The 26,976-nt window shown below is 37.9% G+C and overlaps 1 protein-coding gene, 1 long non-coding RNA gene and 2 pseudogenes across 3 annotated transcripts; 2 read left to right on the top strand and 2 right to left on the bottom strand.

The window, feature by feature from the left end:
• Positions 1 to 422: 422 nt before the first annotated feature.
• On the bottom strand, positions 423 to 5,950 carry LOC122015729 (annotated as a pseudogene).
• On the top strand, positions 5,744 to 8,019 carry LOC122016466 (annotated as a pseudogene).
• A 51-nt stretch (positions 8,020 to 8,070) lies between these two features.
• Positions 8,071 to 9,633, bottom strand: LOC122016467. 2 transcript variants are annotated; one of them, XR_006121130.1, is made up of 4 exons: positions 9,476 to 9,633; positions 9,112 to 9,341; positions 8,563 to 8,624; positions 8,071 to 8,396 (listed from the first exon to the last, which is right to left on the bottom strand). It is a non-coding gene; the product is annotated as an uncharacterized LOC122016467 (long non-coding RNA). The 2 variants fall into 2 exon arrangements; XR_006121129.1 differs by having other exon boundaries at positions 9,112 to 9,633.
• A 1,992-nt stretch (positions 9,634 to 11,625) lies between these two features.
• On the top strand, positions 11,626 to 14,521 carry LOC122015728 (subtilisin-like protease SBT4.3). The gene is made up of 10 exons (XM_042572747.1): positions 11,626 to 11,718; positions 11,814 to 11,905; positions 11,978 to 12,069; positions 12,155 to 12,392; positions 12,495 to 13,005; positions 13,129 to 13,214; positions 13,305 to 13,361; positions 13,638 to 13,749; positions 13,856 to 14,069; positions 14,172 to 14,521. The coding sequence occupies exons 1-10, from the start codon at positions 11,626 to 11,628 to the stop codon at positions 14,519 to 14,521; spliced, it is 1,845 nt and encodes a 614-aa protein (XP_042428681.1).
• The last annotated feature ends 12,455 nt before the right edge of the window (positions 14,522 to 26,976 follow it).

Raw genomic sequence — 26,976 nt, 5'->3', positions numbered from 1 at the left:
GATTTTTTTTATAAATATATTAATGTTTATTAATGAAACAAAAGATATGTACCTAGGAGGCCTAGAACACTACTAACTCTTTTTCTTCAAATTAATTTCTATGATAAATTTTTCTCTTATAAACATGGACGGTTAGTTTTATCGCTTCGATTGCCCTTAGCACCACCAACATTTACAACGATTGGAAAACTAGTTCAACAGATTTAGCATAGGTCAATAAACATAGCTAAAGGCATTTTAAAATAGCTTTTAAAACTTTTTTTTTAGTGTTCAAATTTATAAAAACGACATTTTCAAAATAGAACATAGAATTGAATATAATTCTCAATCATACACAATAGATTACATTGAAAAAAATAGAATTGTAATATAATATTTTCTTATAGATTGTCATTGATCAATCAAAATGAGAAATAATCTGTCTAATCCGTGTAGACAACCATCACACTCCTCACTTGATGCTTCCCGTCCGACCAAATGACCGTTGCCGGTGCTGTCGAGTTCCCTGGCAATGGCCCGCCTGAAACCGACACAGTGAACTGTCTCTTCTCCTTCAACTCCGAAAACTTCAACTTACTAGGATTCACTGTCACATTAAGTTTGTGATCAGCCCAGACCTCTGCCTTGTACCTGTAGCGTCGGGCGCCGCCGACGTTGGTCACTGTTCTCAAGAACTTCGCGGCGAAGGCTTTGCCGGACTGAACATGTAAGGCCATGGAAGGGTAATTGAGATCCCTCGCCGTTCCATTGCTGCTGCCGGAGCAGGAACTGGCGTCGCCGGTGACGATCTTGATCATGGTTTCATTGTAGGCCGAGTTACAGAGCATTTGCACGTAGTCACTGGCACCAGCGTCATAGACAAGACCTGGGTGGACGGCCTTCACCGGGTTCAGTTGCCCGGCTCCATACGATAATTCGTCTTGGTGGGCCGAAGGATACATCGGTTTGGCTGTATAAAGCATGGACGACAAATTAAAATGAGAAATTTCGCTAGCTTCAAAAAACAGGGTTGAAGAACAAAGGTATATTATATAATGCTTAGTCATGAGACCTGTCGTCATGAGCGCCGACATGATGGCTGCCGGCGACCAATTTGGGTGGAAAGACTTGACGTTGGCGGCGGCGCCGGTTACGTGGGGGCAAGCCATGGAAGTGCCCGAGATGATGTTGTACTTTACGACCCTTGTGTCATTGATGATGCCTGACACTGGTGCAACCCGTGACCAGGCGGCCAAAATGTCAATTCCTGGAGCACTTATATCAGGCTGCATATGCAAACATAAACATTTCCAAGTTGCAATAAAAATATATATATGCCAAAATAATCGAACTGAATGATGAATTAATGACCTTGAGGATGTCAGGGGTGATGGTGTTTGGGCCTCTCGATGAGAACGAAGCAACCAGGGGAGCCTCGGAGTAAAAAACTTCTTCGCTTTTGTGGATGTTGGCCACGGGATTTCTGGCCAAGATCATATATATTCATGGATTAATACTACTACCTATGATTTCTATTTACGAAATACTATAAACGGTGGCAATTAAAATAGATAAAGAATAGCATAAAAATAAGTATATATATAAACACTCACTTAGTGTTGTTTATGTAGCTCAAAAGGTTGAGCCCATCCAAGGAACTGACTGTAATGCATGGAACTGGGTATAAGTCGGAAACGTCAAGTGAAGAGTCATCTATATATATCAATCCTTTAATGCCTGTAATAAAAATTTCGTCAGAGAAGTGCTTGCAGAGAACAATCTTCCCTTTCACAATGTTTATATCTGGCAAAGCAGTGCAATCCCTGAAACAGCAATAGACAAGTTTGATAATTATTGAATATATCATTCCGCATCTGGCTATGAAGACAAGATATATAGCATTATCTTCATACCCTGGTAAAATAGTTGCATTTCCCTGCATGTAGATCAAGGGATGATCATCCCTATTTTTTGTCGCAAACGTGTTCACAGAAGCTCCCTGCATTTTCCCCCAAACTTAATAATAATTCCTTATTTTCATTCAACATGATAACACATAAATAAGACTAGTATTAACACAAGTTTTTGCATTATCATTAAATTGACTAATTGATGACTCACCAAAGTGGACACATGATTTCCGGTGACCACCTTGTCAATGATGTGCCTATCGATGCTGCTCCCGCCGCCACCAACGTCCACGGTGCCACATTGCTGACCTTGCCACGGTATGGCCCTGCATTCCCCGCGCCTGTCGACGTCAAAATCCCGTTCTCCATGGCATGGAAGGCGCCAATCGCTATCGAGTCTTGGAAGTAATCTGCGGCGATGTCTCCGCTGACAGACAGGGAGATGATGTCGACACCGTCGGAGATCGCATCGTCAAATGCCGCCAAGATGTCTTGATCGGTGCACCCGAACAACCAGCACACCTTGTACACCGCGAGCCTCGCTGACGGCACGACCCCCCTGGCCATGCCCTTGGCGAGGCCGTAGAGGTTGGCGTGGGAGACTGTTCGACCGACAGCGGTGGAAGCTGTGTGAGTCCCGTGACCTTGAAAGTCGCGTGGCGATGGCTCGCTCAACATGTAATCGCCTAAGCTATTGTAATAGCGCGCCCCGATGATTTTACTTAATTAATAATTCAATCAATCATAAATTTATATTAGTCACAGCTTTAAATCGAGTCAAACAATTATATATAACTTAAATAATCGAATTTTAAGGACATACTTGTTGCATGTCATATTTACGCAAGTACCCTTCCATTTCCTCGGTGGAGGTCTCAATCCCTGACCGCTGAAGGACTTAGATTCCGGCCAGATTCCGATATCAATCATTCCAATGATGATGTCACTTTCCAATGCGGGATTCCTGCTTACTCTCTGCGGGAAGTTGAGGAAATCCCATGACCTCGTCGTGCGAAGCTTCAAGGTTTTACTAGGAAACACTGAAATTATTCCCTCCATTTCTGCAATATAATTAATTCGTGTTGAATTGTAATTAATTTATAACATATCTACAATTCAAACTATTCCCTCCAATGAAAATTATACCGTTCAATTTTTCTGCCTCGTCTATAGAAAGTTTGGCAGCAAATCCACTAAAACTCCTCTGGTAACTATACACCAAAGACTCACTAGGCGAGCTGCATTATCAATTGTTTTAGTCTCAGAATTTGACAAAATAGATAATATTTATATATACATCAATTTATTACCAGTTCACAATTAAGATGGAGTTCATAGGTTGGGTACTGAGATGAGTGTTGAGCTCCCATATACACAATATATATCTGCAGAATGCCATTCATGTATGGTAATATTAATTGTAATAACACAGATTAAAGACCACTTTTTGAAATGCAAATTTACAAACTTCGGAATTACCTTTCTTTCTTCATTTGAAGATGCTGACGAAAATAGAAGAATAAAGGATATGAAAAATGCAAGAGATACTAGATGTGATAGTAGAGAAGTCATTACTCTTCTTATCCTATGAGTTTTTGTAAATGTCTACTAAGATACATGGAATTTTATAATGGATGCCAACTAATGGAGAGTTTAGGATCAATGGACAACATGGATTATACACTGTCAGTTGTCGCGGTGTCATTGCTAGAATAGAAATGATTATTGGTAAAATTTTAGTGGCTAAAATAAATTTTACAGGTAATTTACTCAACAAATATAATTTTAACCAATGAAATATTTAAAAATATCAATAAAATTAATTTTAATTGATAATTAAAATTATTCATAATCAAAATAATTTTTGGCTGATATTTTTAATTTTTTATCCTGAAAGTGAATTTTGCAGATATAAAAGTTTAACTAGTAATTATATTAAATTTGATTGATCGATAATCATATAAAGCTTTGGCTAATAAAATATTTTAAAATATCTGTAAAAAAATTTTGTTCAGTAAATATAATTATTTATCATTATAATTATATTAAGATAACTTTTAAATATTAAGATTTTTTATTCATGATTTTTTTTATAAATATATTAATGTTTATTAATGAAACAAAAGATATGTACCTAGAGGCCTAGAACACTACTAACTCTTTTTCTTCAAATTAATTTCTATGATAAATTTTTTCTCTTATAAACATGGACGGATCTATTAAAAGGCTATCCTGAGATATGATCCAACCCATTTTTTATTATTATTATTTATATATATATATATATATATATATATATATATATATATATATTAGAATTTGGCGATGAAAGACACTACTACGAGAAAGAAACAAAAATATGATCCAAGAAAGATACAAATATAGTTTTTTTTTAATTAATTAAATATTTATTTAATTAGCTTTTTTAAAAAAAATTATAATTATAAATATAGATCATTCCGATTGAAATTGTCATCCTTTATATTTGTTATTTCCTTAGCTACTGGCCAGCTCCAACCATCGACGGCGACCATTTCTATTTGACTTTGAAATCAAGCTCCAATTCACGTCTAATTTTGACTACATCACTCGCCTTGCTCCTCTACTTGTGCTCCTTTGGCGATATCGCCTCTCTCCTCCACCTCACTTACTCATCCTCATGCGCTTTCTTTGTTATCGCTAGTGGCCATGACCACTCTCTTCATGACTGAGCCCTCGCCCTCGACGGTGTAGTCGTCGACATGGACGTCCTCGACCGCAGCTACCACGATCGGATCGACACGTCCTTCATGTCAGCTAATTCTGTCCGAAAGTCGAAGAGACGGAAGCTCGGGATGTGGCGCTCACGTTGACCTCCTATGGATTTCATGCGGACCTACAATATAGACTACGTCTGTGCCGAGCCAGGAAAGGGATCCCCAGCGATAGCCCTCCGACGCTTAAATCTGTCCCCGACGACGAAAAAGCAAAGAGCGGAGCAACAAGAAGAGTGTAGCGCTACAGTAAAATATCGAATGCCTCCACCGATACTTGGACCCCCTTTATATAGAGCTCCAATAGCGTGTGTGCACGCTTCCCAAGGCAGGAACGCATCCCCAAATTTTTCCTGAAATGACTCGTCAGTAAAGTGTCTCTGACACAGTACCTTAACAGACCGAACATATCTCTGATGTGACAGTGGAAACTTCCGCCATACTATCCTTTATCTGATCATGTCACCTTTCAGCGGCACTATCTTCTAAAAGGATGTCAAAAGATAACATGTTGTGTCTGTTGCTTGGCCGAGCAGATATTCCGCTCGGCCGAAATTCCGTCGTCCGCGTGTTGTCGGTTGCTAGGCCGAGCGGGATAGCTCTCTGTCGGAATTCCACTGTCCGCATGTTCTGTTGCTGGGCCGAGCGGGATAGCCACTCGACCGAAAGTCCACTGTCCGCGTGCTCTATTGCTGGGCCGAGCGGGATAGCCGCTCGTTCGGAAGTCCACTGTTCGCGTGCCCGGTTGCTGGGCCGAGCAGGTTAGCCGCTCGACCTGAAGTCCACTGTCGCATGCTCGGCTGATGTCGAGTCTACTACTAGGTCGAGCGGAATAGCCGCTCTGCCCGATTTCTGCATACTGCTCCCTTGAGCGTCGATTGCTTGAATGCTCCCCGTGTCGAGGGCACGGTGGATCAGATCTTTCTCCCCGGTCGGGGCATGCTTCGCCAGACTGGCTGATGCCCTATATGCATTGACCACCTTGACTTTGATCTCCTGGGGGCGGATCTTCTGGACCAGGAATTCCTGGTCCAACCCTGGACCACATAGCAAGTATAAAACTCTCCCACGTGCAAGGCACATGCACGCGCCAACACTAGAAAAGCCCTAGCCTCTTCCAGCGTCGCCTCCCTCCCTCCCTCCAGCACCGCTTCCCTCCCGTGCCTCCCTCGTCGCCTGCGGCCTCCCTCCAGCGCCGACCTCCAGCAAGTATAGCGCCATCTCCAGCGTCGACCTCCAGCGTCGCCTCCGCACAAAAGCACTAGCCTCTCGACATCCAGCGTCGCCTCCCTCTAGCGCTGCCTCCATCCAACATCGCCTCCATCCAGCACTCTAGCCTCTCGAACTCTCCTCCCTCCAGCTACCTCCACCGTCGCTTGTGAAGATCTATGAGACTCGACCTATCAAGAACAACATGTACGGCCTGGGATTTGACTACAGCTTTGGGTTGTGGTTCATGGCACGGTGGCTTAAGCCAGATCTGATGATAGAAAGTGGTGCTTTCAAGGGCCACTCTACTTGGGTTCTGCGGCAGGCAATGCCAGAGACGTGGATAATATCACTATCGCCTCGCCACCCAGAGAAGTATCTGAAAAGGGACCAGCATATGTTGATAAGAATTGCACTTACTTTGCCGGAAAAGAGTTTGTGGACTTTGGCAGTGTTGACTGGGGGAGCGTTTTGATGAAGCGTGGGATTTCTGAGCTGAGTTAGGTTCTTGTGTTCTTTGATGATCACCAGAATGAATTGAAAAGGTATAGGAATTTCTCTCTGATTCTCAAACTTAAAAAAGTATGATACAGTCTTTGATATTCAATAACACGATTTATTTTAGGCTATACATTTTTATATTATGGGATATTTGTTCTTTTTGTTTTCTGGTGCTTCAAAGGATTCTTGTGTGCCATTAATTTAATTAGCCCTGACAAGCATTGATAAATAGCTACTGATGTTTCTGATTGGAATTTGATGAAATTTTCTGACAATCTCCCTGTATTTCTTTGGCTAGTTTGTTAGCATCTAGTTGTTTATTTTCATAATTTCTTGGACAGATTAAAACAAGCTCTAAATGCTGGTTTCCAACATCTTATTTTTGAGGATAACTACGATACTGGATCTGGAGATCATTATTCCTTAGGACATATATGCGGCCAATACTATATTAGAGGCCAATACTATATTAGAGGTAAGTCTCGTAGATCCTGCATTCTCTAAAGCTACTTTTGCATCCTTAATCTAGGATAGATGAGTATGCTCTTTCTTGGAATCTTTTCAAGCAACTAATTTCTTTCGTGTCTTTGTTGGAATCTTATCTAATAACAATTTTCTTTAGTTACTTTTTTTTAGAGAATTCAAGCTCTTTCTCTGAATTTTAATTGTGCATATAGTTTTTCTCCTTCCAATGATCATAACATACAAAGTGATCAGTGGTAAAAGTTGAACCGTATTGTCTTTTGCTGTACTATACTAATATCAATCAGAAGGATCAAATGTTTGAGTGGTCAATGCTCCTCTTTTGCAGGCTGAGATGAAAAAGATGAGAATGGAATTTTAAGACTGGGATTGTTAATCCATGTTTTTTTGCTTATGTTCGATTGCTAAATCATAAATCTGCATCCTAAAACTTGAATTGTTGTCAATTGCAATTATTCTCTTTTGTGAAATTTTGATGCCGTCCAATAGCTCATTATGTCATCTGTGATGTGACTATTGTGTTGCAGTTTGTTCATTTTTGCATCAAAGTTTAAATACCTCATATCTTGTCTTCATCGATTATCTCCATGTAAAAAGGTATAAGCATTGAAGATAATCCACTTTGTTTAATTTAGGAGGTGGACATAGCTGCTTCATCGAGAGTGATGAAGCAAGGATCAGCATGAAAAGGAAAAGGTTCTGGGAGATAGCTGTGGACAGAGATGAACTTTGTGGAAATGGTGAAGAATGGTGGGGTGCGCAAGGCTATATGCGAGACGCTTTCAACCATAGCAACAAGGCAATCTCCTATGAAGAACATTTTCAAAACAGCAGGTTTGTGGATTCGGTATTGGATGTTTACTGGGAACTCCCTCCTGTTGCTGGTCCTTCACTTACTCACCAAACAAGGTGCGGCCCTGCCCGTGCCTCTGATCCAATTATCGAAGATGGAAGATTTGGCTTGTTCCAAAGGCTTGGCTAGCAAAACTTGAAACGTCAGTTTTTAATGGATATACACAAATGGTGTATGTTCAAGTGTCTGCCTCAGCCTCTTAAATCACATGCAGAGCTTTTAGAATCGCTTTCCTTTTGTGTTCTGCACAAGGAAATTGAACTAGTTTGTTCTGTTGTTTTTCATATTTCCTTCACGTTTCTTGACTGTTCTGTTCGCAGGGCTAATTCGATAATCTTGTTCCAATCAAATTGAATCAACCATGCAAGAGAAACCATTCAACTTAATGAAAACACGCTTCTAATACCAATGCATACGAGATGACAAGATAATACCTACTACAGCAACTACCAACACTGTCCACGAACTAGCAAGTAAACCAGAGGTTTCACTCCACTCTGGTAAATCACAAAATAAAGACAAGACTAAACAGATATCTTTCAGTTCTGTGAGCCAGTTGCAACTAGTTTGGTCTGCATGTTTTGTTAGTTCCTGCTCTTGGATTTCTCCATGGCCCTTGGAGCTGAGCCAAACTTTACTCAGTTTGTTAGGAAACAGGATACGAACTGTTGCGAATTCTATCAGGCGCAAGATCTGGTCAACCACAAGCTAAAAGTAGGGCTTATCAGCTTAGATTAATTATTGACAATTACGCATACTTCAGAGATATTGTAGGGGTAAAAAAACTAAGCTTGTATGTTATCAACCAATCAGAATTTGTTTGATAATTAATGATTGCTGATTAAGAAACAGAGGACGAAATGGAAACACATACCAATACCAATTGCATCTGAACCTTTCATGATCCTCAACCTTCTGCATGAATCAGTAAACATGCTGCAACACCAACTACAAAGAATTAGTACTAGTTGAAGTAGAGAACAGTTCCAATCCTGAATCAAATTGGAATATAAGACTGTCAAAATAAATCGCAAAAAAAAGAATGCGATAAATCAATTTGATGCAGTTTCGGCACAAAGGCCAGAAATGCATGGAATCTAAAACCATAGGAGACTCTTCTCTTCTATTCCTATTTGACATTGGAATCAAATGACCGATAGTTTTTTCCACCTGACTAGTGAAGATTCGCATAGAATAGATTTAGGAGATCAATTCATGGCACTTATCAGATCCTGCTAATATATTGTAGTTACAGATTAACTGCACAAGACACTAATAAATAGAGAAATGAAAAGAACATTATCACATTTGTGTTTAATTTTCATTCTCAGTGCATCTTCAACAACATTAATGTTAATGAGCCGTGTTAATAGCAATTACCAAGATATAGCATGTATACTCACCATAGATCAAGATAGCTTACCAATAGTAAAGCAAGTAAACATCTTCTCAAGAGCCAGTGAGAGTTCCTTGTAGTTGGAATACATTTTGAGGTCAACTTTTCTGAGATATGGAGCTCCATCCATGCTGACCTTGACATAGAGGCATTCCACCCCTTGTTTCACTTCATCATCCTCCTTTTTCTTGGTCGGGTTTGCGACCATTGTGTTCTTTCTATAACTTCGGATCGGTGGCCATCCAACCACTTGTGCCCTGCCACATAAAACAAGTTAGTCATCCCTGATGAAGTAGTAGCTTCTTGTTCATAACCATTCAGAGATGTGCCATCATGAATGATCTGATAGTTCACAAGACAAATGATAAACCAAAAATACAAAGTATTCAACATCTAGAACGGGAGGTTGCCGGAGGCCGCTGGAGGCAGAGGACGGGAGGTTGCTGGAGGTCCCCGATGCTGAAGGGAGGCAGCGCTGGAGGTCGGCGATGCTGGCTGGAGGCGGCGCTGGAGGTCGGCGATGCTGGATAGAGGCAGCGCTGGAGGTCGGCGATGCTGGATGGAGGCAGCGCTAGAGGGAGGCGGCGCTGGATGTCGAGAGGCTAGTGCTTTTGTGCGGAGGCGGCGCTGGAGGTCGACGCTGGAGATGGCGCTATACTTGCTGGAGGTCGGCGCTAGAGACGGCGTTGGAGGGAGGCCGCAGGCGACGAGGGAGGCACGGGAGGGAAGCGGCGCTGGAGGGAAGCGGCGCTGGAGGGAGGGAGGGAGGCGATGCTTGAAGAGGCTAGGGCTTTTCTGGCGTTGGCGCGTGCACGTGCCTGAGTTTTATAATTGCTATGTGGTCCAAGGGAGGATCAGGAATTCCTAATCCAGAAGATTCGCCCCGAGGATAGAGTCATTGGTCCGTAATTTACGGATCAGGGGATGATCCATTATTGTAGACTCTTGATTTGGATGAACCCTATCAATTTAAAGATGAGTTCCAACCTAATCAATGATCCTCGTACAGTGGATCGTCCTCTTGTCCGTAAATTACGGACTAGAGGAAACATGTTGATCCGCCCCCACAATATTTACCAACAGCCAGAAAGAAAAAATCATTTTAGGTTCTACAAGATACTTTCTTCGATATAAATTGTCGTTGTATGTGAGTAATTATTCTAGTTCAGTAGGGAAAAAATCATGAATTGAGTATGTTCTAAACTTTTCTATTCAAATCTGGATGTATATGAATAGAAACTCTATCATCTGATGTTGAGTAGAATTTCTATTATTTTGCGGGCTGATGATAGAAGAGTTCGAGGAAAAGACAAAAAGAGAAGTCATTAAAAATGGAATTTTTATTAAGAAGAGAGGATTAATTCCTCCCACAATTAAATAAATGTTTATACAAAATTCAAACCCTAAAATTAAGGAAAGAAAAAAATTTTAATATATGAACTCAAATTTCTATTTTGTAAAGAAAAAAAAAATTTAAACAGAAACGAAGAAACGAAAATTTTTTATAGATTCATAATTCTAAAATTTTTAAATAGATTCATAATACAAATATATAAATTATTAAAAATAAAAAAATTATCAAAAATAATAATAATAAAATCTACGGATCCTTGTCTATCATCATACATGTTGATAAGGTTCAAGATAGATCTTACCAAACATATGGAGATACGATAAATCTTCGCAACTCCCAGAACTGACCTGTCAATTAAAAGATTTTGATTTTTTTTTTCAAAAAACAATAAAGATTGGTATTCAGTCTTATTTTTGTTTCTTTGACTTCGTACTCGATCATATTTTTGTTTCTTTCTCGTAGTAGTGTCATGCATCACCTAATTCTAATATATATATATTTAATAATAAAAAATGGGTTGGGTCATATCTAAGGATAGCCCTTTAATAGATCCGTCCATGTTTATAAGAGAAAATTTTATTATAGAAATTAATTTGAAAAAAAAAGAGTTAGTAGTGTTCTAGATCTCCTAGGTACATATATTTTGTTTCATTAATAAACATTAATATATTTATAAAAAAATCATGAATAAAAAATCTTAATATTTAAAAGTTATCTTAATATAATTATAATAATAAATAATTATATTTACTGAACAAAATTTTTTTACAGATATTTTAAAATATTTTATTAGCCAAAGTTTAATATGATTATCAATTCAATTTAATATAATTACAAGTTAAATTTTTATATCTGCAAAATTCCTTTTCAGGATAAAAAATTAAAAATATCAGTCAAAAATTATTTTGATTATGAAAAATTTTAATTATCAATTAAAATTATTTTTATTGATATTTTTAAATATTTCATTGGTTAAAATTATATTTGTTGAGTAAATTATCTGTAAAATTTATTTTAGCCACTAAAATTTTACCAATAATCATTTCTATTCTAGCATGACACCGCGACAACGGACAGTGTATAATCCATGTTGTCCATTGATCCTAAACTCTCCATTAGTTGGCATCCATTATAAAATTCCATGTATCTTAGTAGAATTTTACAAAACTCATAGGATAAGAAGAGTAATGACTTCTCTACTATCACATCTGGTAGCTCTTGCATTTTTCATATCCTTTATTCTTTTATTTTCGTCAGCATCTTCAAATGAAGAAAGAAAGGTGATTCCGAAGTTTGTAAATTTGCATTTTGAAAAAGTGTTCTTTAATCTGTATTATTACAATTAATATTACCATACATGAATGTCATTCTGCAGGTATATATTGTGTATATGGGAGCTCAACACTCATCTCAGTACCCAACCTATGAACTCCATCTTAATTTGCTTAAAGAAATTTTTGTGAACTGGTAATAAATTGATGTATATATAAATATTATCTATTTTGTCAAATTCTGAGACTAAAACAATTGATAATGCAGCTCGCCTAGTGAGTCTTTGGTGTATAGTTACCAGAGGAGTTTTAGTGGATTTGCTGCCAAACTTTCTATAGACGAGGCAGAAAAATTGAACGGTATAATTTTCATTGGAGGGAATAGTTTGAATTGTAGATATGCTATAAATTAATTACAATTCAACACGAATTAATTATACTGCAGACATGGAGGGAATAATTTCAGTGTTTCCTAGTAAAACCCTGAAGCTTCGCACGACGAGATCATGGGATTTCCTTAACTTCTCGCAGAGAGTAAACAGGAATCCTACACTGGAAAGTGACATCATCATTGGAATGATTGATACCGGAATCTGGCCGGAATCTAAATCCTTCAGCGGTCAGGGATTGAGACCTCCACCGAGGAAATGGAAGGGTGCTTGCGTAAATATGACATGCAACAAGTATGTCCATAAAATACGATTATTTAAGTTATATATAATTGTTTGAGTCGATTTAAAGCTGTGACTAATATATATTTATGATTGATTGAATTATTAATTAAGTAAAATCATCGGGGCGCGCTATTACAATAGCTTAGGTGATTACATGTTTAGCGAGCCATCGCCACGCGACTTTCAAGGTCATGGGACTCACACAGCTTCCATCGCTGCCGGTCGAACAGTCTCCCATGCCAGCCTCTACGGCCTCGCCAAGGGCATGGCTAGGGGGGTCGTGCCGTCAGCGAGGCTCGCGGTGTACAAGGTGTGCTGGTGGTTCGGGTGCACCGATCAAGACATCTTGGCGGCATTTGACGATGCAATCTCAGACGGTGTCGACATCATCTCCCTGTCTGTCGCCTATGCCATCGCCGCGGATTACTTCCAAGACTCGATAGCGATTGGCGCCTTCCATGCCATGGCAAACGGGATTTTGACGTCGACAGCCGCAGGGAATGCAGGGCCATACCGTGGCACGGTCAGCAACGTGGCACTGTGGACGTTGGTGGCGGCGGCGAGCAGCATCGATAGGCACATCATTGACAAGGTGGTCACCGGAAATCATGTGTCCACTTTGGTGAGTCATCAATTAGTCAATTTAATGATAATGCAAAAACTTGTGTTAATACGTAGTCTTATTTATGCGTTATCATGTTGAATGAAAATAAGGAATTATTATTAATTTTGGGGGAAAATGCAGGGAGCTTCTGTGAACACGTTTGCGACAAAAAATAGGGATGATCATCCCTTGATCTACATGCAGGGAAATGCAACTATTTTACCAGGGTATGAAGATAATGCTATATATCTTCTCTTCGTAGCTAGATGCGGAATGATATATTCAATAATTCTCAAACTTGTCAATTGCTGTTTTAGGGATTGCACTGCTTTGCCAGATATAAACATGGTGAAAGGGAAGATTGTTCTCTGCAAGTACTTCTATGACGAAATTTTTAGTACAGGCATTAAAGGATTGATATTTATAGATGACTCTTCACTTGACGTTTCCTTCATATACCCAGTTCCATTCATTACAGTCAGTTCCGTGGATGGGTTAAACCTTTTGAACTACATAACAACACTAAGTGAGTGTTTATATTATATATATATATATCTTTTAGCTATTTTAATTACCACCGTTTATAATATTTTGTAAATAGAAATCGTAGGTAGTAGTATTAATCCATGCATATATATGATCTTGGCCAGAAATCCTGTGGCTAACATCCACAAAAGTGAAGAAGTTTTTGACTCCGAGGCTCCCCTGGTTGCTTCGTTCTCATCGAGAGGCCCAAACACCATCACCCCTGACATCCTGAAGGTCATTAGTTCATCATTCAGTTCGATTATTTTGACATATATATATATTTTTAAGGGATTTAATTAATTGTATAGCAATTTGGAAATGTTTGTGTTTGCATATGCAGCCTGATATAAGTGCTCCAGGAATTGACATTTTGGCCGCCTGGTCACGGGTTGCACCAGTGTCAGGCATCATCAACGACACAAGGGTCGTAAAGTACAACATAATCTCGGGCACTTCCATGGCTTGTCCCCACGTAACCGGCGTCGCCGCCTACGTCAAGTCTTTCCACCCAAATTGGTCGCCGGCAGCCATCATGTCGGCGCTCATGACGACAGGTCTCATGACTAAGCATTATATAATATACCTTTGTTCTTCAACCCTGTTTTTTGAAGCTAGCGAAATTTCTCATTTTAATTTGTCGTCCATGCTTTATACAGCCAAACCGATGTTTCCTTCGGCCCGCCAAGACGAATTATCGTATGGAGCCGGGCAACTGAACCCGGTGAAGGCCGTCGACCCAGGTCTTGTCTATGACGCTGGTGCCAGTGACTACGTGCAAATGCTCTGTAACTCGGCCTACAACGAAACCATGATCAAGATGGTCACCGGCGACGCCAGTTCCTACTCTGGCAGCAGCAAAGGAACGGCGAGGGATCTCAATTACCCTTCCATGGCCTTACATGTTCAGTCCGGCAAAGCCTTCGCCGCGAAGTTCTTGAGAACAGTGACCAACGTCGGCGGCGCCCGACGCTACAGGTACAAGGCGGAGGTCTGGGCTGATCACTGACTTAATGTGGCAGTGAATCCTAGTAAGTTGAAGTTTTCGGAGTTGAAGGAGAAGAGACAGTTCACTGTGTCGGTTTCAGGCGGGCCATTGCCAGGGAACTCGACAGCGCCGGCGACGGTCATTTGGTCGGACGGGGAGCATCAAGTGAGGAGTGTGATGGTTGTCTACACGGATTAGACTGATTGCTCATTTTGATTGATCAATGACAATGTACAAGAAAATATTATATTACAATACTATTTTTTCAATGTAAACTATTGTGTATGATTGAGAATTATATTACAATTCTATGTTCTGTTTTGAAAATGACGTTTTTATAAATATTTTATGATTTTTATGGAATTTTAGGATATTTTTACAGAATTTTTAGAGTAACGGAAGTAGCAAAAACAAATAGAAAACGAAAACGGCCTAAGCGGGAATCGAACCCAGGACCTCTCGGGTCCACTAAACCTTTAGACCGCTTAAGTAACCAGTTGAACCCAGCAGGGCTGTGCTGAAAGAAAGGGGAGTCAATTATATTTATATTTAAGTTGGGCCGAGTTACCCACTTAATATAAATAGAAAATTTAAGTGGGGTTTGGTTTATTTTTAATTGGTTCGGCAATTTCTCCTCCTCACCCTAACCTCACGCCGCACCTCTCCCTCTTCTTCTTCCTCTCGGCGCCAATCCTAGGGTTCCTTTCCTAGGGCTTCAAGGACACCTTCCGACGACATCTCCGACACGAGGACGTTTCCCTTCGCGAGAGGAACGCTTAGACGCGAGAAGATCGTTGAAAGGATCGTCTCCTCCGGAAAATCTCGCGATTAGAATCGTAAGAAATTATGAATAGGAGGTAAGAAACCCTTCACCTGCAGTATAAGTAGCTTCCGTTTGAATGCATGCTTTTAGATTTGTTATACTCGGATTTTTGTCGACATCTAGGGTGTATTTAACCCTCCCCGCAGCTTTAGGGATCAGTCGAGCACCTCTAGATGGGCCGGACGCGTTTGCCCTCTTCAGTTGAGGTGTTAGACGTTGTCGGGTGCCTAGAGGTGGTCTCCCTACTAGAGAGGAGAGTTAGAGCACACCAAATGCTCGATAAAAAGATTAGGACAGGTTTTGATTCAGTGGGCATTTATTCAGCTCAGGCAAATGCCGTATAGACGTATTGATCCAGTTAATTAGCTTTATTATAGCTTTCATGGGACTAGATGTTCAATGGGTGGGCTCCCACAGTCGCCTCTAGGTTCAGACAACCTAGCTCTAGGTTCAGATAACCTAGAAACGGCTAAATAAAACAGTACACCTATTCAGTATTTTATTTTCAGCAGTGGCACTGTACAGGATCAGATATCCATTGGGTTGGACTCTCACAGTCGTCCCTAGGTTCAGATAACCTAGTAAACCCTACTAGATTTGGAACTTGCAATCCCGGGTCTAGCTAGGGGTGCGCGCACAGCACGTACAGTTGCCAGGGCCCTCAGCAGCGTGATTATTATTTTAATCTACTTATGTATATAGTTTTCAAAACTCTCAGTCACCTATGTGATCAGGATTTAATTCAGTATCAGCTTAGTTTAGTTTAGTTTCAGTTTCAGTTTAGTTCTTCCTGACTGATACCATGAGTTAGCTCCATGCTTAGATTTTGATATGCATGCTATGTTTCAGTATTTGTGCTTAGTAACTTTGCTATGCCATTCTTATCTATGTTCAGTACGTATTTCAAATAGCATGTTTTCAAAACATAAATTGCATCGTGTGCATGTTTTGTGAGGTAGCTGGTTTCTTACTAAGCTTTAAGCTTACAGATACTTTTTCCTTATACTGTAGATAAAGGTAAAGGGAAAATGGACTAGCGGAGGCTGGAGGACAATGCGATGAAGATGTGTGTGGAAGGAACTTGGGAATAAAAGATCTTAGGGATCTAACAAGCTTTATTTATGCATTAGAACTTTCAGCAAAATTAGTTAACTGTTAGAACCTTATTATTCTACACATAGTACATTTGCATGCCATGAATTAGTGAACCATGCGTGATATCATGTTTAAAATGTTAGCTAATACATGTTAAAAATGTTTCTAGTTGTTATAGACTTGATGTGTATGAGTTGGGCACGAAATAGTGCTGAAATCAGGGGTTCTGATTCGAAATCAGAAACCCAGATCGATCTACAGATCGATCAGAATTGGGTTGTGCCACTGGATCAGTTGTGCCACTGGATCGGTCAGCCGGCCGATCCAGATGCGAACAGAGAGTACAGAAGCTCACTGATCGGTGAGCTAACCGATCAGTGAGCCACTGGATCGGTCAGCCGACCGATCAGTGTACTCCTGGATCGGTCGGTAGACCGATCCAGTCGCATACAGAATCAATATAGCGCATGGATCGGTCAGCCGACCGATCCAGAGTTTTTCTCCGTGCCGGTATCAAGCTGGATCGATCACTGGATAGATCCGACAACCCAATCGATTCATGGATCGATTGAAATGCCTGATTACAGCTAGCAGGACATCCGAGAGGCATAGATTATCTTCCCTAGCATGTGTACAACTCCTAGGTACATCTAGAATATTAAGTTCAGATTTTACAGTAATCAGTTTAGTAAAATTTTAATCAATCCAGATTTCCGCAATAGTAATTTAGCACAGCATAATGTAGCGATCGGCCTCACAGCCTAGTCAGTAGAAGGCGGGTCGTTACAGGTAAAGCCTTTTAAGGAAAGCTAATATTTATTTCCTTAAATAACTCTAGGTTAACCAAAAAGAACAATCGAATCACAAATTCGAAAAAGAAGAAAACACAAACTCGAAAAACTAATTTGAAAAACTAGATCTAATGCCTCTTGTGTTTGGAATTCATACAAAAGAAATACAACTAGTATGATGCGAAAATTAATTACTAATTATACCTTCCTTTGTAAACTTTAATGACCTCTTGATCTTCTACCGTATTCCTTTTCTTATCTCGGACGTTGTGTGGGCAACGATCTACCGAGATGAGAATCCACCTAAGCCACCTTCTTCTCCAAGCAAGATTCGGCAACCACAAATATTCCAAGAATAGATGTGGTTCGACCACCACCACCAAGCTCCAAGGGATGCTTCCTTTCTCTCCTTCTTCTCCATGCTAAAATCCGGCCATCTTCAAGCTCCATGAGTTTACAAGATCCGGCCAATGAAGAAAAAAGAAAAGGAAGAAGAGAAAACTAATAGGGTCGGCCACCCCAAGGAAGAAAAAGAGAGGAAGAATAAGAATAGAGTCGTTCGCCATGAAGGCACCTCTACCCCCTCTTTTATAATCCTTGGTCTTGGCAAATAAGGAAATTTAATTAAAAACTTCCTTAATTATTTTGCCATGAAAAATAAAAATTATTTTAATTAAAAAACAATTTTCTTCTCTTAATAATAATGGCCAGCCACCACAAGCTATAAACAAGGAGAGTTTTAATTAATTAAAACTTCCTAATTTGTCTCCAGAAATTTATAAAAATTCCTCCAATAATTTAATCCCTTCATGGTTAGTAAAAAGGAAATTTTATAAATTAAAATCTTTCTTTTAAACATGTGGATAATTTCCAAAAGGAAAGTTATCTCTAAAAATTAAAATCTCTTTTCAATCTACAAATAAGGAAAGATATCAAATCTTTTCTTAATCTTTTGTAGAAACAAATATAAGAGAATATTTAATTTTTAAACTCTCTTTTAAAACATGAACATGGTTAAAAAGGAAAGTTTTCTCAAAATTAAAATCTCCTTTCAATCTACAAATAAGGAAAGCTTTCAAATCTTTTCTTAATCTTTTCTAGAAAGCTTTAAAAGGAAAGATTTAAAATTTAAACTCTCTTTTAAAACCATGATATCCACATAATAAATAATTTTAATAAAAAGTTCCTTTTAATTTTCTAGTGGCCGGCCACCTAAGCTTGGGACCCAAGCTTTGGCCGGCCACCAACTTGGCTCAACCTTTGGGTCTTGGTCGGCCCTAGCTTGGGTTCAAGCTAGCTTGGCCCGCCACCAAAAGTGGGTAAAAAGATGGGTATATGGTGGGTATAAATCTCTATATACAAGAGTCTACGATAGGGACCGAGAGGAGGAATTGGTTTTGGTCTCCCGATGAAATTAAGCTTCTCGTGTTCGCCCCGAACACACAACTTAACTTCATCAATAATAATTCATTCCACTAAAGAATTATTATTGAACTACCGCACCAATCCCAAATTATATTTTCGGGCTCCTTCTTATTATGAGTGTGTTAGTCTCCCTGTGTTTAAGATGTCGAATGTCCACTAATTAAGTGAGTTACTGACAACTCATTTAATTAATATCTTAGTCCAAGAGTAGTACCACTCAACCTTATCGTCATGTCGGACTAAGTCCACCTGCAGGGTTTAACATGACAATCTTTATAAGCTCCTCTTGGAGACATTATCAACATATATTACTAGGATATAGTTTTCTTCTATAATCAACAAGTCACACTATAAGTAACATCATTTCCCAACTTATCGGGCTTATTGATTTATCGAACTAAATCTCACCCATTGATAAATTAAAGAAATAAATATCAAATATATGTGCTTGTTATTATATTAGTATTAAGAGCACACACTTCCATAATAACTAAGGTCTAGTTCTTTTATTAAATCAGTATAAAAAGAACTTACCTTAAATGGTCCTGCTCAATACACTTAAAGTGTACTAGTGTAATTTATTAGTCAAGATAAACTAATGTCTAATTACATTACGACTATTCCAATGGTTTGTTCCTTTCCATCTTAGTCGTGAACTACTGTTTATAATTTATAAAGAGTCGATAACACAATCTTCTATGTGTGACATCACACATAATGTTATCTACAATATAAATTAATTGAATATCTACATTTGGTATATATAAATGTAGACACTTGACCAATGTGATTCTTATAAATGTTTATACAAAAGCTAGGCTTTTAGTATACACTACAACACTGATCACCAGACTCACAAATCTCAAAGAAAAGGTAAGAAATCGAGATTCCCTAATATACGCAATAAATGCTTTTCCAAGGACACTCAAATGGTCATCAATTGTCAACTCCTATTATATTTCTAAAGATCTAGATGTAAGCACATTAAAAAGTTTATTTTCCACTTTGGAACTTCACTAATCTAGATGTGCAAAATCAAAGGAGCCCAGATAGAACATCGCCCTGAAGGCAAGAATGGATCATCCAGACTCCGAAGTGTCAATTGATGAAGATGAAGCTACCCTAATGGTAAGAAAATTTAATAAATTTATTAAATCTAATAACATTAATAAGTCACAGTCAAAAAAGTACTTTTAGAGCAAAAGAAAGGTTCGGTGCTGGAACTGCCAAGGAGAAGGCCACATCAAGGACGACTACCCCGAACTGAAGAAGAAGGACAAGGGCAAGGCCAAAAGACCAACAAGATCAAAGCACAAGAATCTGAAGGTCACATGGGATGAATCGTCGTCCTTCGTGTCCGAGATCAAAGCTTATGTCTGACTAGCTCTAATGGCAAGCCACCAAGAAAAAGTTGAAAGCAAATCAGAGATGAGCATTGATGAAGGGGGGGAGAATCATCAGAGGAAAGCTGCGATAAAGGGGGAGCATTAGAACACGAGGTAGGTGAGGTACGTGATGTGCGTAGATTATATACACTTTTATGTATATTTTGACGCACATCTACTTATATTTCAGGGGCATAATCTATGTTTATTGCATCATATTTTATTGTAATGTCATATTTCTAGTCCTTTTGTTCGAAAATTTACTCTTTGCTTGTTTTTAATTGATAGGACGTAATTTGGAGCGAAAACAGAGCAAGGGTCAAGTCATGGCCATGTGGACCACACGACCGTGCCACATTTCCATAGAAGAAGAAGATTTTGGCTATGTGACCCACATGACAATGTCAACCCCATCAACAACATCCGAAGCACGGCCGTGTAGATCCACATGGTCGTGCAGCATTTCTAGAAAGTAAGAAGACCTCGACCGTGTGAGCCACACAGCGGTGTGGCCAAAGCAGAAGAGAAGAAGAGCACAACCGTATAAATCCACATGGTCGTGTAGCCCATCCAGAGCCAAAGCAGAATATGGTCGTGTGACCCACACGGTCGTGTCACCCTAGCATATAGCAGAAAGAAGGAGGTCGTGTGGATTCACACCAAGGGTTGTGCCAATTACTATAAAAGGGATTTTTCTCTCCTTTTCAAGAATCTTGGATCTTGGGGAAGGGTTCTCCCCCTTAGGGGAGCCCTAGGTTTCATCCTCGTCGATCTCTGTCGATCCGTCCACCTTTGGAGCAAGGATACTTCCAAAGACGCCAGGTTTCAAGGATAATCACTCTCCTCTATCTATTTCTATATTTTGAGTTGTACTTTGCTATTTTCATTGTCTTTGCTCGGTCGAACGTACACATAGAGCCTTCTGTTCGACTAACCTTTATATGGCCGATCTAGTATAAAGAGATTTATTTGAGGCTAAGTGTCTTTGAGTCCAGTCGAACTTTGCCCGGCCGAGCTTACACAGAGAGCCTTATAATGAATTGGCATTTATTCGATTGATCGTATATTATTATCTTTGTGAGGCAAAGTGTCTTTGAGCATGGCCGGACTTTGCTCAGTCGAGACTACACAAAGTGCCTTATGTTCGATTAGCCTTTATCCGGCAAAGCATATACTAAGAGTTTCATAAGACTCAAGTGCCTTGAGTCCAGACGACCTTTCATCTGGTTGGGCTCCTTTGAACCCTGTCAGCTGTTTACTAACCGAGCGCATTATTTTTTTAGTTTCAGAGTAAAACCCTAGAGTCCTTATACTCGACCGTATATGTACCCGACCAGCCTTATCCGAACGCCATGCTTTAGAGCCACGCAGGCAGGACCCGAGAATTTTAAGGCTGGGTGATCAACAGGACCAAGTGTGGAATATTCCTTTATCTTGACTTTGACCGCCACATCATCATGACTTTGACTACCACGTCATCATTTGGATTCACTCACTATAACCATATTAGTAGCTATATATGTATGAAAATATTATGCAGCAACAAGTTTATTCAACATCAACTGAGAAAGAAAATAGTTATAGATCATCCCCATGACCAGAGTAGATAATCACTAGAGAGAAGTTCGAATACAATCGATGATATTGATTTTTAAGAACAAATATTTTTGTAAATTATTTTACTACTATAGTTTGGAATTCTATTTTTTAAATGCAAATTAAATTAATATTTCAAACATGTTAATTCATAATCTTAGTTATATCAGTTTTTATACTATTCTGACACTTTTGTTTTTAAAGTTTACTTATTTTTAAATTCTCTTATTAAATTTATGTATTCAACTTTCATTTTGCAGTTATTACATTATTTGTCTTGTTTTTTTCTATTATGTTCATATGTTTAATGCTAGACTTTTGTACTGATTTAGAATATGTGTGGAATATACGGATTATGTTTTTTGTCGCTTTGAGAAAATGCAATGTCACAACTTTCATTTAAAGATGATTTATGTGTAGATGATGTCTGACTATCAAATGTAAGTGCAATGAGATAAATTTAAGTGTAAAGATGATTTAAGTTTAGGTAACTCAACTTAAGATAGATTCTTTTTGCTGTTTTTTTGGTGGAAAAGACATGTTATTGAAGGTTGTATATGTTTTGGTGATTGAGGAAGGTTTTGTGTTGGTAGTAAATTGCGGAGTAAAATATAATGAGATGTATTAATATTTTGGATTGAAATATGAATATTATGTGATGATTTGGTAGTGTAATATATTTGAATATAAATTAGTTTTGTGAAGTGAAATGTGAATATTGTGAATTGATTTAATTTGGTATTGCATTTGGTTCTGAAAATCCGATAAACGTACTAGTACAATATGATATAGGATCATTTTTTAACTGTTTCAAATTTGATATTAGGAGTAGTTTTTAACTGTTCCGAAAACCAGTACTTACAAGTGTTTCCAAATAGCCACATAAATTTCATTAATTTTAGTACATTTCTACTTGCAGTAATTTTGATGATATTATTGCAATTTTGATTGTTATACTTTAATTCATGTTTGTTTAAACCCTAACTTAACTCGGGTTGATGCACATCAAAAAGAGAGAGATTGTAAGCACCCCAGGTTGGTTTTGGTGTAATCAACCGAGTCAAATTAGGTCATGTTTGTATTTAATCCTTGTGTCTAACTGTGTAGGAGCTTAGAAATACAAAAAGTCAAAAGGAAGACGCAATTATTGAAAATGATGGCACGAGAAAGGAGTCGACGGGCTCAGTGCATTCGAGGGACGAGGTACTGCGGAAGAGTACACTAGTGGATGAGAAGGAAGTGCATGACGTTCGAGGAACGAGAAGTCGGGAAGGAAGCCCGCTTGAGGAGAAGGTCGGAGTTGGGTTCGGGTGACCTCAACTCCGATTAGCTGGAGCATCACTTATGTGAAGAGATTGGCTAAGGAACTAATCTGCCTCATAGAAGGCGCCTTTCATGGCTTGGAAAGCGCCTTCCAGTACACATTAGCTGAAGATATTTTATCTTCGGCAATAAGATTTTTCTGATTGAAGGTGCCTTGAATCCTATTGAAGGCGCCTTACAACTACAGATAGAGTTTTTTAGGGGGTATAAAAGACCGCTAGAGATAGGAATTATTCGAGAACTTTTTTATTAATTTCCTAGCAACTTTCTAAGTTTTTCAAAAAATTAAGAGGTTTCTTTGCCTTCATCAAAATTAATAATCACCAACATTGTAACCAAGTAAACATCTTAGTCTCTTACTTAGTTCTTTTTAAGTTGTTATTCATTATGTCATATTTGATTAATTAATATTATATTCTTGCCAAAACTAACTTGAGATTCTTCTAACTTATTTCCATTGCATAAAGTAAAAAATATAGGATTTTCACTCAATACTCAGACTACCATGTGGAGGCAGCCATTCATTCCTTTTGCATGATTTGATCTTATTCAATAATTTTCAAAAGTTTACGCATTGAAATAAGATTTATCAAAATTAAATCAATTTTGTAGATAAAGATGTGCAAATTTCAAAGAATTCATAAAATATAATTCCTAAATATAAAATTTGTTGGTCATTCGCCTTCTCACCCAGTAGGAGTTCCTCCACGCCACCTCCCTCGCCACTGAGCGAGTCTTCCTCTCCACCTAATCCTTCCCTTTGTAGACGAGGCCTTCTCCATGTTAGTCACCATGTACCCAACGTACCAGTCCTCCAGCTGCATCGATGACTTCCGTCGCGACGAGTACTGTCATCACGTCGATGCCTGAGTTTGCCTCAACTACTAGGACTTCAGTTTGTTCTTATACCTCCAAAGCTTCTAGGCCTAGGAGTCCTCCAAATTCAACCTCTCTGAGATCGCCACCAACCTAAACAACCATGCCCTCTATGGTTTCGCCGAGAAAAGCACAGCAAAGTACGACGTCAAGAGTTTTGGCGATTCTTGAGGGCTCTACGCCGGCACTCTTGGTCAAGAATCTCTAGCACTTATGCCATCCCTACATACGCAGCCATATGGACAAGCATGACATGCCTAGCTATCTCCAAACTTCACTCCTGGCTCTATACGGTTGCACATCGCATTCCTAAAATTGACTCAATTACTTAATAATAGTCAATGAGATTCAATGTTCAAAGGTGATTACTGGCTTCAGAGTGAGTAGAGTGGTGGAATCCACACATCCGATTTCATGGTCGGTGAGCTGATCTGGGTCATTACCCAATGGGAAGAGTACAACCTCATCGTCTCTGATTTGGGAAGTTTCTTCAAGAGCAAATACACGGACTTGCCCCCCTTTCTTACTATATCGGACTTCTAGGTAAACTTTTATGCCTTACATTGCTAATTATTCTCCTCATGATCTTTCCATGCATCTGATCTGTATTGGTTTAATTTTTATGATTTGTGAGGTTAAACTGAAGGAATGGGGCAAAACTAGATGAAAACTACATCCCATTAGGTTGCTTCAGGGACTAACATTGCAGTGAGCATTCATTCATCTGATTAACTCCATTTCTTCTTCAATGTTACTTGAGATTCATTCCTCAGAATCAAACAAATCCTTCTCATCTTTCATAGTTGATTTCGTGGTTTCAAATGCTTGGGCATTAACATAACATTGATGATTCAATAAAGAACTTGCATAACTATTTGAATTCAGTTTTTAAAAATGTTTGCAAATATATAGATCCTTCTCATACTTACATCATCCAACTTGTATGTTGATGTAGTACGATCCGTAGATTTTTTATTATTATTATTTTTGATAATTTTTATATTTTTGGTAATTTTCATCTTTTGTATATTTGTACTATGAATTCATTTAGAGATTTTAGAATTATGAATATGTTAGAAAAAATTTTCCTTTATGTTTAAAATTTCCTTCAAATCTTTACTGGATAGGATAAGAATTGGAGTCCATATATTAGAATTTTTTTTCTTCCTTAATCTTAGAGTGTAGATTTTATATAAACATTATGGCTGAATCATAAAGAAAATTTAAAAAGAAAAAATTAGATGATTAAATATTAAATTAAAATAAATTATAAAAGAATAAAAAAATAAATAAACTATCCTACTCGATGTCAAATGCAATAAAGTATCTTGGAGAACCAAAAATGATTTTTTCTTTCTAGTTGTTGGTAATTATGTGGTAAATATTGCCTACACTAAATAAAAATCCTAATTCTGCACTTAGTCTTATGAGAAATCCTTAATATTATTCAACTTAGAGGAAAAATATGAAAATAAATCTTAACATCGTAGACAAGGTTGAATACACATAAAACAACAGTAAACTTAAAAAACAATACAAATAACTTAGACAAAAAGACAAATATCAATAAATGACGTACACAAGAGTTATGGGCAAGTATGTTTCTACTTCATAGTTGAAATGATCTAAAGTCTAAATTAGCTGGAAGATATCATCAAAACTTGATAACCCAACAACTAAATCCGCCATTGCCAATGTAAGAAAAGTTCTCCCATTGTAGATGGTAGCTATATATGTTTGTAAATATTATAGGGCAACAAGTATATACTCTATCAACTGATAAAGAAAATAGGTGTAGATCATCCCCATGACTAGAACAGATAATCACTAGAGAGAACTTCGAATACAATTGATGATATTGATTTTTAAAAATAAATATTTATGTTAAGTTATTTTGGTACAATATTCTGGCATTCTATTTTTTTAAATGCAAATTAAATTAATATTTAAAACAAGTTAATTCATAATCTTAGTTATATGGGTTTTTATACTATTCTAATACTTTTATTTTTAAAGTTTATTTATTTTTAAATTCTCTTATTAAATTTGATGTATTCAACTTTCATTTTGCAGTTATTACATCATTTGTCTTGTTTGTTTTTCCATTATGTTCATATGTTTAATGCTAGACTTTTGAACTGATTTAGAATATGTGTAGAATATATGAATTATGTTTTTTGTCGCTTTGAGCAAATGCAATGTCACAATTTCCATTTAAAGATGATTTACGTGTAGATGATGTCTGACTATCAAATTTAAGTGCAATGAGATAAATTTAAGTGTAAAGATGATTTAAGTTTAGGTAACTCAACTTAAGACAAATTTTTTTTGTTGTTTTTTCGGTGGAAAAGACTTGTTATTGAAGGTTGTATATGTTTTGGCGATTGAGGAAGGTTTTGTGATGGTAGTATATTACGGAGTAAAATGTAATGAGATATCTTAATATTTTGGATTGAATTATGAATATTATGTGATAATTTGGTAGTGCAATATATTTTGAACATAAATTAGTTTTGTGAAGTGAAATGTGAATATCGTGAATTGATTTAATTTGGTATTGCATTTCGTTTTTGACAAATGTACCGGTACAATATGATATAGAATCATTTTTTAATTGTTTCAAAGTTAATATTAGGAGCAGTTTTTAGCTGCTTCGAAAACCAGTACTTACAAGTGTTTCCAAATAGGCACAGAAACAATTTATAGGATTAGTCTCAACCACTTCCACAACCAGCTGACTTCCGAACTGGTTAACAACTATTGCAATAGCAAACAACCGGAAGCGTGTACTCACCTCTCTAAACACCCAACCTTCTGCACCGGTTATTGACCGGTTCTATAAAATATATTCACAAGTGGTAAATAACTCCTTCTAACATCGAAGGTTTTACATGGGTTAATGACAACTTTTGTAGAACACATTCATACGCAATCAATCATTGCTTCTACAAGTCATCTTTATATATCGCCACCTCTATTAAAAACACTCACAAACTTTTTTTTTAGTGTTCATATTTATAAAAACGACATTTTCAAAATAGAACATAGAATTGTAATATAATTCTCAATCATACACAATAGTTTACATTGAAAAAAATAGAATTGTAATATAATATTTTCTTATAGATTGTCATTGATCACTCAAAATGAGAAATAATCTGT

This window comes from Zingiber officinale, chromosome 8B (assembly GCF_018446385.1).
Source record: "Zingiber officinale cultivar Zhangliang chromosome 8B, Zo_v1.1, whole genome shotgun sequence".
NCBI lineage: Eukaryota > Viridiplantae > Streptophyta > Magnoliopsida > Zingiberales > Zingiberaceae > Zingiber > Zingiber officinale.
The sequence above is the reverse complement of the archived record's forward strand: the minus strand, read 5'-3'. Positions and strand labels throughout refer to the sequence as shown.